The 12,430-nt window shown below is 39.2% G+C and overlaps 1 protein-coding gene across 2 annotated transcripts in view; it reads left to right on the forward strand.

Annotated features, from left to right (window-relative positions):
• Positions 1-62: 62 nt before the first annotated feature.
• Positions 63-12,430, forward strand: part of ppm1ba (protein phosphatase, Mg2+/Mn2+ dependent, 1Ba) — a 19,573-nt gene continuing 7,205 nt past the window's right edge. For both annotated transcript variants that reach the window (XM_085183595.1, XM_085183594.1), the window contains exons 1-4: positions 63-489; positions 9,440-10,349; positions 10,943-11,060; positions 12,240-12,354. In XM_085183595.1, coding sequence (XP_085039721.1) covers positions 9,468-10,349; positions 10,943-11,060; positions 12,240-12,354 — 1,115 coding nt within the window. In that variant the 5' untranslated portion in view covers positions 63-489; positions 9,440-9,467. The remainder of the gene's footprint in view (positions 490-9,439; positions 10,350-10,942; positions 11,061-12,239; positions 12,355-12,430) is intronic.

A 12,430-nucleotide genomic window follows, 5' to 3' on the forward strand; every position in this document is an offset into this window, starting at 1 on the left:
ACATTAGCTGACCAATCGTGTCTCAGCTTCGAATCAGTTTTTATCCAATCACAGAAGAGAGCGATAGTCTTGCCCCTCCCAAAAACTGGATGCTGAAAAAGAACGTCATCTACCTTTTTACATTTAGCTTTAGCAAAAATTAGCTAGGTGTTCAATCATAGATAAATCCTGCCGAACCAAGCGTATTTTCTTTTGAACCGACAGCCCAAGTAAGAGCGATATATTTGGCGCTCCCTGGTTTTACAGTGCCAAACATGTATGTAAAAGCCTTACGTCGATGCAGAGACATGTTGAAAGGAGAACTGGTCGTGTGAAACGCTGGCTAGCTTACTCAAAGCTAACTGACGAACAGGGGCCGAGAAGCGAAAGTGGCTAATATTAAGGACTGCTAAGCCTATCACAACAAGGCTGGGTGTCTTAGCATTTCTACCGTGATCACGAGAAGAGGGGCTGATAGAGGGAGAGTGAGAGAGATTCCTTTCATACGCAGTAAGTAACACTTGGTACTCGGAAAGAGCAACGAATCTACACTGGCTAGCGACCCGCTAACGTGTAACGTTAGACAAACAGTTTGACAACTGTGAACTTCGCTAGCTGGTTAGCTAGTGAAGTTAGCTAACCAGATTGGCCTCTGTTTTAGGTAACGAGAATCGAGAATTGGCTTGATTTTACTTCAGGATCTCAAAGTACCGTTATTTATATGTTTTTATTGGGACAGAGAGTACGATATTGTCGTTGACGCCGGTGTAGCCACACTTACTAACACGCCCGAGCTCCAGTCAGGTGATTTTCACATTAATTGTAGCGTTTCACGCACTATATTCAAATGGGTTATCAGCGTCACTCTGCTGGCGGATTAATGATTAACATTCCAACGTTTGGGTCTATCCATGTGATCCGAGAAGGTTTGGTTTGTCTTTATTTGCTTGTGGCATGTGTCGACGGTTTTTCCTCCACTAAATTTATTTTTATCTTATCTTTATCTGATTCATGAATATTTGCAACAGGTGCGACTTACGTGGAACTAGTTTTAATGTGTAGCTTATTCTGGTTACTGCTTAGCATAAAGCTAGCTTTTGTTTTAGACGTCAACATATTGTTTACTAACAATGTACGTAGTAGAGTCTAGCTTTATTTAAAGCTTCTATTCCCATTTGCTCCCATGAAGCTCCAGTACAGCGATTAACTTGTTTTATTGCCTTGTTGTGGGTACTTTTATTGTATTGTTGTTGGTGTGTGTGGCAGTGTGTTTGTGTGACGGTGTATTCCAGAAATGGCAGCAGCATCAGTGGCATGTTTGTGTTGGCACCTTGATGTGAAATCCTGCAATAGCCATGCTCTTTTAGCCTATGACTGCACTGGGTGCATGGGCTTGTCAAAAGGCCTTTATCTATACCCATGTGGTTACGTTAGTGTGAACTGAAAGGGTTCACACGCAGATGCATGCTCAGATGTAGTGGCAAGCCTTGAATAACTGAGAGATTCATTTGTGTTTGTGCTTATGTCTCAGAACAGGGTGATAGTATTGGTTAAGATTCTTGAATCAGCTTGTGGGGTTATGTAAATGCTGTGCATGTGCTTTTATAATGTATCCCAAAGGAACTGAAAGTGGTTTTAGTGCATGCTTAAGTACTCCTATGTTTAAAGTCCCTCGTCATTTTGCCACTTCTGAGAGTTGAGAAATGATGAGAAAACAGAGGTACATATATACAGTGCAATGCAAGAGTATTTGCTCCCTTTCTGATTTCTTAATTTTTTTTAACCCATTTTTCACATTTACATGTTTCAGATCATGAGACAAATTTTAATATTAGACAAAGCAAACCTGAGGAAATATATAATGTTGAATCAAGAAACCACTTAAATAGAACCTGTCTGGCAAAGTGAAGTAGGCTAAAAGAGCTCAAAAGGCAACACATCATGGTACGATCTAAAGAAACTCAAGAACAGCAGAAAAACAAAGTCACTGGCATCTGTCAGTCTGGAAAGTGCTTCGAAGCCCTTTCTAAAACTTTGGGAACCTAGCAGACCACGGTGAGAGCCATTATCCACAAATGGAGAAAACTTTAAACAGTGGTGAAGATTCTCAGTGGCTTTCGACCAAAATTTCTCCAAGTGCACATCAGTTACTCATCAAGGAGGTCACAAAATAACCCAGAACAGAATTGCAGCACACTCTGTAAAGTCAGAGATCATGATTCAACAATAAGCAAGCGACTTCTGTGGTGGTTTGTTGCTTCAGGATTTGGACAATGATCCAAAACACACCAGCAAGTCCACCTCTGAACGTCTCAAAAAAGCCAAAGAGAAAATATAGGTTTTGATGTCGCCTAGCCAAAACCCAGACTTGAATCCCTCTGGTGTCGCTGAATTAAAACAATTTTGCAAAGAAGAGTGGGACAAAATTCCTCCACAGAAAAAGCCTCATTACCAGTTATTTCTGCCAATGCTGGCACATCCAGCTAATAGGTTTAGGGGCAATTACTTTCACACATAGGGTCAGGTAGGTCTCAGTATTTTTTTTCCTTAATAAATTGAATCATCGTTGTATTTAACCAGGTTATCTTTGTCTAATATTATAAGTTTGATGATCTGAAACATGTGTTACAAAAATGAAGAAAAAAAATCAGGAAGGGGGGGGGGGGGGGGGCACTTTTTCACAGCACAGTATATTGCAGAGAAAGCACCTGCAGTCCAGTAGGACATGACACGTGTACTTTCAACCTCTTTGGTCTGGACAGACATCCCCATCATCTGTTCAAAGGACACTTGTTCCAGAAAATTGACAGCTTCAAAGATGAGTCAGCAAAGAGAGGGGAGATCTGTTTGTTCCACTTGTCAAATTTGTTTAAAAAAAAAAGTCATAAACTTTTTTGAGGTAAAGTTAATTTTTCTTTTTAATCATAACTGAGAACAGTGTGTTATACCAGCTGTTCACTGCTTTCTTTATAAAATCATCAAATGTGGATATTGCTAATGGGTACTAGCAAAAATATGATTCATGGCTAAAAGTCAATATAAGTACATTAGTAGAAACTGAGCATTTACATGCCTGTATGTTGTGGATTTCCTCTTCAGAGATGGACTCAATTGTAGACTTAAACTATAAAAGTCACAGCTCAGTTTTTTTTGTTTGTTTTTTTTAATATTGACTAGCTGCATGTGTTTTTTATAATTTGTTTTTGGTATTGTGATCTAAGGTGGTCATAGCTTTCTTGAAGTTACCCACTGATTAGTGAAGTTAAACTATGATGCCTCAAGCTTCAACTATTTGCCATTGCCATCTTGATATTTTGGTAAATGTGACAGTGACAGACATTTAACAACTTATCAGTCACAAGTTGTTGGCATATGCTGAATAATCGTCCTTTCCAATCATGAGCATAATTTGCAAAAGTTCAATTCATGATGCCCTGGAACTACTGTCAGTCTTCAGAATGGATTTTACTTAGTTCATCCAACAGCAGAGCTGTTGGGCTCTGCTGTTGGATGGGGTTATAGCAAATTTCTCCAGGTATAGGATAGAAATATAAATCTGAACACAAATAAGATTTAAAAAGAAAAGTGAATACTTTGGGAAAGAAATATGGCCAATGGTTACTTTTGAGGTGGTAATGCAGCCATGTCAGTTCATAAGAATAAACCAACAGCACTAAGGTGTTTCCTTTATTGAGTTAGCTTTGAAGTTGATGACTTCCATGCTCCCTTTAAATATGTTGCTTTACAGTATAGTTGTTGGGTTAACTTTTTGTTTCCTAACTCCACTACTTTAGTTGTGTCCAACTAAAGAAAGGGTGCAGCAGTGGGATATTGTCATGGGCTAATATCCCATTCAGGCTTTTACTTTTTACCTTAATTTCCCCTTATCAGCTCCTCAGCATGGTACAGCACCTCTACAGCAAGCTACACTGCTACCATGCTGCATTTCCTATCAGTCTAATATTATCATCATGTCTTTTCCCCCACACAAAACAACAGTACAGTAGTTTAGTAAGGTGATGCTGACTTCTAAAGGTAGATTGGCCATTATATCACACACTGTACCTTTCATGTCATCGAGTCAGGAGAGAGAGCTGTAAGACATTAGTAATAGTTCACTGTGTTAAGCCTGTGGTCTGCATTTGACGAGCTAATCTCACCCTGCGTGGATCCTATCAGCAGCTGACTGTTAAATTGAGTTAACTTGTTAAAGCTATCCTGAAGCTGAGTGGTGGTTTTTCTGGGGCGCCTCAAACAGAAACCGGTGGGGAAAAAATATTTTGGCCTAGTAAATCAGAGCAAATCCCGCCTCTGCTTTTTGGTCACCTTCATAGACTACATGAATGTTCAGACAGACATACATGTGGCAGTTCATGTGCAGTCACATCTGGCCACTACCACTGTTGCTATGACAACCACTCAGCTGCCACTCCAAGCTGGGTAGCCATGGAGACATCAGACTTTGGGTGACATCAGTCTGTGGTGTACAAATTACCTATGCTGGTATTTATTTTTAATGAACACCAGTGGCCTGGGGAATTGGCAACTGCCAAAGATTTTGGCTTTTAACCAAACGGCAATTATCAGGACTGTAATAAAATATTTTCAATTAATTAAAAAAATTGTTTTTAAGTGGTTCAAACTTGAATGTGTATCATATGCCAAAAATAGTTTTTTGGCATATGATACACATTCAAGTTTGAATACAGACTCTGCTTTACCTGTGTAAGCAGTCAAATGTTAAAGGCCCACTTTGAGCCAGGTATGGTACACGTGGTGTGTATGTGGTTGCAGCACAGGTGAGAGCAAATAATGTTATTTGGTGATTGTGGAAATTGCTTTGATATCTGCTCAGTATTGTGTGTGTGAATGCATTTGTCGTCAAGGTAATAATTCAAGTGTTCTGGACTACTGATGCTTTTCCTCCCTTTGATATGTGATCAGTGACCAAGTGTGTCTGTCTGTCATGCACCTGTTGAACATCATCTAAATTTTGGAAGTCACATCAAACGCTTTGATAACAAACCATTGGCAAAGTAAAGAGGGAGAAACTTGGATAAGCATTATTTATTTCTTAAAGATCAGAAAATAAAAAAAGAATTCTTTTAAAAAAGGATTCTTTATAAAAATTAAAAACAGATTAGACTCCTTTCAATCATTATAGAAAGCAGAAGTTTGAAGGGAAAAAAAAAAGTATTTTCTTAAGTTCAAAAGTTTATCCACTGGTTACATCATACATAATTTAAAAAACCCAAACCGTTGATCATTACAAAGAAGGGATCTTGTGGTTGTTTTACTCTGGGGTGTACTTTGCTGGCTTCTTATCGGTATGCTTTAGGGTTGGGCGATTGGACGAATATATCGACTATTGACAATAGGCTGAGCCTATCGTTGATAGTTTTTACAAGGGCCATTTATTTATTTATTTGCCCATGAGTAAGTTTGCTAATAATGATGGAGTCTAATAGAAGCAGTCAACAGAAAAAAAATTTCATCTGCGAGCAAATGCACCCTCTTCAGAGTGTGCCCAAATGCTTGTTGATAAAGCTACAGAAGCTGGTGATAGCCTAGCATTCTTAGCTGGATGGTGGACACGTACATACTCATGCAAGTTAGTCGTGTTTGAGTACTTTGCTCACACTATATGTCTGCACAAGTGGTACACCGCTTTGATTACATCCTTATGTTTACTTCTTTTATCTGGTTTAAAGAAAGCCAAAGAAATCCCAAATTGGTGGCTTTACTTTTTTTTTTTAGTGCTGTCAGCATTAACACGCTGTCATCACAACTAACGCGATTAACAATGAACCCATCTGGAGCGTAAACTGAGTCAAAATCCCTGAAATGTCTCTGTCAACACATTTCGGCAGTTTGTCCAAATGTTGTTCATTCTGCGCTCCAGATGGGTTGAGAGCGTTAAAATCGTGATGACCGTGTTTAACCCGCGTTAATGCTGACAGTATATTTTTTAGTTAGTTCGTCTATGTTTGGACTTCTTCTGTATTGTAAACGCGCAAATCAGTCCGTGTGTGATTACATTGCCCCGCCCATAAAAAAGTCTGCGCATGCGCGAGTACATCACCCATCGGCGGAAATTTTGCAAACAAATCTTGCCAACTAATTTCACCTTGTATCAGCCAGCAGCCACTTGCAGTTGTTTGGGGCATATGTGTTTTTGAGATGTTACAGGCAAATTTCTAGGACAGTAGGACTGGAGCTTTAGCTATAAAAATGAAATGAGATGCACCTGCCATTGCACAGCTCAAACTGTTACTTGATTGTAGTGCTGTCAAAATTGGTCAAAAATCACATTTGCTTATTATTCATTCATTAATTCCAAAACAATTCCCAAAGACTCAAACTATTTGACTGTGCGCTTCTTTGACACACAGTAGGGCTGTTCAATTAATCAAATGTTAATTTCAAGTACAGTTTTGGCTTCCAGCAGTTAAACAGCATAATATAGATAAAGTGTGATGTGTGAGTGAGGTGCATGCTGTCAACCTGGCAGTGTAGCGTGATATTAGTTGTCTTTGAAGCCTTTCTGTTCTTTTAGTTAGGTGGGGGAAAGATGAGTACACAAGGCGGTCTAAATGCTTCATATGTAGATGAGGGTGACTCACTCACTGAGTCCCCTTTATCTATGTCTAGTTAGCATTCATACGTGTCATTTTGTTGATGAAATCTGTGTTTTTAGATTTGACTTTAAATCATAAGTTAATAGCAAATAGTGGGCACTTATCTATTTTTATTTTTTGAGAGGAACCTTTTAGCTCTGTCCACATGTACATTAACAGACACCATCCTTTGAGTATGCCTGCAACTTACTTGTAAGTAGCACTTATTGATATTTTCAGATATAAGGTATGGGTTATTGTGCAATTTCCGTGGCTAAGATTCCATTAAGCAGTGTGACAATCAATAAGACTGTAAAAGTTAATGTTCTCACATTGCATAGCCAATAAACAGACTGGATAAAGAATTTCTCTCTGCTATCCAGCAGCATAATGCTGCTGTACATTTAGCTAATGCAGGTGCAGTTATTGATAGATAACACATCCTCTTGAACACTCTGTGAAGTTTGTTAATGCTTTTTGAAGGCAGTTCTGGCTACCCAGAGAAGCTTTTAAACTTTCTTCTGTCTCTTTAAGGATAAATCTAAGTAGCTGCTATTTGTGGATGTGATGTGCAGTGATCACCAATAAGAAACAAGAAACAGTTGATATGTTCCTTAAGCCTTACATAGAAAGTATAAGAAACACAGGAAGAAAATTTCCAGCAACCCAAAAGTTAAATATTCTCCTTAAATATCTGTGGGGATATTTGTAGTCTTTGTGTTTTCAGAATATGTCAAAGCCATGTGAGATTTGTAAACTGTTTATTTTGGCTAAATAACTTTTTTTCATATCACTCAGCACTAGTTAGAAGAGGAGATGATGGCTGTAAAGCAGTCAAAGATGGGTAGATACCAAAGAAATGGTAACATTTCAAAATTATAAATATATTGCAAGAGAACACTATTTGTCCTCTCCTAGTTATATTATGCAAATCTTTATATAGTCCTTCACGATTTCTACAACCTTTCCTAATATCATTAGTAATCATGATTGAAAAGTGAAACTTTAATATTGTCCAGTTAGTTTTTCTCAAAAATTAATGGTTGGTATGACTGGCAGTTATCCGTTAAGGTCTTTCTAATACAAATCTCTCATGGATGGTTTGGAATGAGTCCATCTGTATTTATCATGTATTGATTAGAGCAGGGTGATATGACCAAAAATAATTATCACGATATACATTTGAAAATTTGCGATAACGATATAACTATCAATATAATTGACACTAGACAAAATACTTTACAACTCCACAACTTTATTAGTGCAAAAAACCCCCATCAATGTATTTTCACTTAAACAAGCAGCTGTTTTTTATGTCCATTAAAGTTATGTAAAAAATTAACAGTGCAAATGCAAATTCCTTGCTGACAGTTTAACCAAAAGGCATTTCCAGTGGAAATTGGCCGACATATCCTCAGCATAACCACGTATAATATCCACAAAACTTTTTCAGAAACGATCTTGATTTTAAGTGTGCCGTATTTTCCAAAAAACACGGTAATAATGACAATCCGCTAGCATGCTCTACTAAAAATAGTGCTTTGTTGTGTATCTGATGGACAAAGCTAAACCAGTTCCACACCACTGAAGTTGCAGCATTTTTACAAACCAATTCTGGTTCATCCGTTTCATTCAACGAACCGCTTTCGCCCTTCTCATTCTCGGTCGCTGCCATGCTTTTTCCGCCATGTGCGTATGAAAACAAAGGCACTGCGCATGCGCGTTTTACCCATATTCTATCGCGGTATTTCATTTTCTTATCGTTGCCCAACATTATACCGGTATTACCGTGAACGGTATGATATGGCCCAGCCCTAGTATTGATTCTGATAAGGGTTGTCACCATACTGGAATTTCAAAACTTGATACCGATACTCCGTACTGTTTTTGATACTCAAGGGAAAATGTAATTTCATTTGAGATGGTGATGGTAAAATGCAGGTAATATAACCGGGTACAACACAATACCTCACACATCTAAATAATTTAGGAGAAGGAAAAACGGTATGCTAAAGCTAAAACATTTTATGATTTATGATCAAAAAAGTTGATTGCTGTAAAAGATCTAACCACTCACTACCGGCATTTTAAAACTGACCACACAGCTGGCTAAAACAAAAAGGAAATGAACACATTTTAATAAATTGTTGTAAAAGTAGAAAAGTTACTTTATTAACGATAACAGGGGGCTAATGTGGCTGTTGGGTAATTGCTAATGGTTAAACAAACGGCTAATGTTAAAATCTGTGCCAGTCAGGTTAACGTTTTTAACTCTTTAATACTGTATTGGAACTTTAGGAGGAATTTAAAGGGGTCAGTAAAGTCTTGCTTGGTGTTATGAATATTATAAACTACTTCTGCTGTTAATGAGGTGAGGAGGTGCTTGTATGTCTGCGTGCAGCAATGCTGTGTGAAGGTATGCATCTGCTGGACGAGGCAACAAAATCACTGTTTGTATCAGTGTTATTCCAAATGAGTATCTAATTCAATATTAATTTTAGTGTGAATTAATATCTGAGTATCAAGTATTTTTTTTGACTACCCAAATGCTGTTGTATATAAACTGAATGCAGTGTCAGCAAGCAACTTTCACACAATGCTACTATAAATCTAGTAGAGATTGAGAACACAAAATGAATAGTGATAAGTTATGTGCTTTACTTGAAACAGCATTTTCTGCACTTTTCCTGAAATCTACCAAACGCAGTCTTGACAGTGAATAATTAAGACTCTGTATTGTAATCTACCAGCATAGTAGAAACATAATTAACTGTTCAGTACTGATTCATTGTCTGATTTTCTTTCTCTGTCCCTTGTTTCTTTTTGTTTTTCCTCTCCAACAGCTAGCAGTGGGTCTCTCAGGGCAGAGCCATGGGTGCGTTCCTGGACAAGCCCAAAACAGAGAAGTACAACTCACATGGCGAGGGCAATGGCCTGCACTATGGGCTAAGCTCCATGCAGGGCTGGCGGGTGGAGATGGAGGATGCTCATACAGCTGTGTTGGGCCTTCCAGCCCTTGGTATGACTGACTGGTCCTTTTTTGCTGTGTACGATGGCCACGCAGGCTCTAAAGTTGCCAATTACTGCTCCAAGCATCTTCTTGAGCACATAATCACTGCTAGCTTAGGGGCTGGAAACACACAAGGCTCTCAGTCTGGATCAGACGGCTCCAACGCTTCAGTATCAGTTCCGCCTGCAGTGGAGGCTGTGAAAGCCGGCATCCGGACAGGCTTTCTGAAAATAGATGAGCACATGCGCAGCTTCTCCGACCTTCGAAATGGCATGGACCGCAGTGGCTCTACGGCAGTGGGAATTCTTCTGTCACCTGATCATTTCTTCTTCATTAACTGTGGGGATTCTCGAGCAGTTCTCTACCGCAATTCACAGGTGTGCTTCTCCACACTTGACCACAAGCCTTGCAACCCACGTGAGAGAGAGCGCATCCAGAATGCTGGCGGTTCAGTGATGATTCAAAGGGTTAATGGGTCACTGGCTGTATCAAGGGCCTTGGGGGACTATGATTACAAGTGTGTGGATGGTAAGGGTCCCACAGAGCAGCTGGTTAGTCCTGAACCAGAGGTGTTTGTGATGGTTCGGGCACCGGAACAGGATCAGTTTGTGATTTTAGCGTGTGATGGAATCTGGGACGTTATGTCCAATGAGGAGTTGTGCGAGTTTGTGAAATCGAGGCTTGAGATCTGTGATGATCTGGAGAAAGTCTGCAATGAAGTGGTGGATACCTGTCTCCACAAGGTATGTACTTATTTGTTTTGGAGTTTATCATTTGTATATTTTGCTGTGACATCCTCTGCTTTCTTTTGACCTATGGAGACGTACATGTGTAGAAAACTTTGTCAGCAAGATATCCATTTGAATTTCCTGCCACAGAAGAACACTATATGATGAAGAAAGTTTTAGAGAATGTGTTTTGTTGTTGAAAAAGAGCTATTTCTAACTGCTTTAATGGCTCAGTAAACTTTCCCTTACTAAAAAAAGGAGACAGAGAAATTGTTTTGGCAGTCTTGAAAACAGGACAAAGTAAAAATGAAAAGAATGAAGTACAGAGCTTTGAAGTACAAAATGCTTGAAAGATGGCTTCAAGTCTTGCAGGTTACTCCTTAATCCTGACCAGCAGCTGTTATCTGTTTGAATTCAATAGATAATAGAGGGGAAAAATGCATTTTATTGCTTATTTACTGTATGTTTTTGATACCGTCATGTTCTACTTGGCTCTGAGTTACAGTGCAGGTTATTCAGTCACTTATTCCCTATGAAAAATGCAAGCTATACAACATCTTCTCTTAACCTGCTCTTTCTTTATTCGTCTGTCCTTTGGTCCGTTTTAGGGGAGTCGGGATAACATGAGTGTTGTGATAGTGTGTTTGCCCAATGCTCCCAAAGTATCGGAGGAAGCTGTGAGGAAAGACACTGAGCTCAACAGTTACCTGGAGTCTCGAGTTGAAGGTGAGAGTGGCTGAATGGAGAAAAGTAATGTTTATGTATTAATTGTCTTTGTGTGAATGAATTCTACACATAAAATAGGGCATTGAGGGGGAAAATGGGCAGCTGGGGATTTATTGATAACCTTCCTTTATAAGTTTTTTCCCCATATTTACACATCTTATTTCTACTGAAAATGTGCATCATATCTGTATATTCCCTTGATTGACCTTGCTACTTGCTATTGTCTAACCTCCAGCCAAATTTGCTCAGGCTCACAGCAGAAGAATGACACCATCATGACCTCCTTTTCCACTTCAGCGAGCATCTCCCCTCTTTATTCCCTCTCCGCTCCTCTCCTCCTTTCCTTCACTCAAACATTCACTATCTTGTTGGAATGAATTTCCTTCTCCTTTCCTGTACTCTTTGCCCATTTCTTCTTTCTAATTTCAACCCATATTTTTTTTTTATGTCTCTGGGAGCACAAGACCCTTTGAACACAGAGCAGCCTTTCTGGTTAGCTCTCTTTGTTCGCTATGTGCTGTTTGAGATGCCGGTCACTTAAGAAATACATTTTTTAGCTCTGAGGAATAACTTAAAATGAATCCTTAAAGTTTTTGTTTTTACCTGTCTGATACCAGTGTCATCTTGAAATAAAATAAAAAAAAAATAAGGCCTTAAAGTCAACCGTAAGACTCTGAAATTGAGATTAAAAGACAGGTAATTAATTCATGTGATAAAGTAAGTTCATGCTGGCTGAAAAGCACTCTAAAATGGGTCAAAATCATTCCACTTTTGAAGGTACAGTTCAGAAGTTCAAACAGTGTTTGTGTAAAGCAGGCTAGATGCTTGGCTTAGGGTACTGTCTAATACTGGAAGACAGAGGAGAGAGGGAATAGAACAAAACAGAGAGGGAGGAATTCTCTGGCGGAACATTATCTTGGCCTTATGCCACTCCCAACTCAGTTGCAGGCCTCTTTCTGTCACCATCTTTCTCCTTCTCCTCGTCTCAGAAATACACTGGCTTCCACAAATTGACTTGCATGTTTTCCATCTTCACTTCCTTTCTCCTCATTTGTCACAATTTGGTCTCTGTCCTTCTGCTGCTCTGCTCTCCCTCCTCTGTCTTTGCACAGATGTTCATGGCTATCATCAGCTCTTTTAATACCGACTTGTGTAACAACATGTCTGGTGCTGTTTTAGAGATGCTGTCTCGGCCAGGGGAGGAGGGGTTTCCGGATCTGGTAACAGTGATGAGAAACCTGTCCACTGACAGCGGCATGCCCCCTCTGCCACCAGGGGGTGGTCTTGCCAGCAAGTAAGCACCATTTGACATTTATTAAAATGTATGATTAAAATATGAAAGTGTTAAACATCTGTAATACTTCATTATG

Source organism: Neolamprologus multifasciatus, chromosome 13 (assembly GCF_963576455.1).
Source record: "Neolamprologus multifasciatus chromosome 13, fNeoMul1.2, whole genome shotgun sequence".
Lineage (NCBI taxonomy): Eukaryota > Metazoa > Chordata > Actinopteri > Cichliformes > Cichlidae > Neolamprologus > Neolamprologus multifasciatus.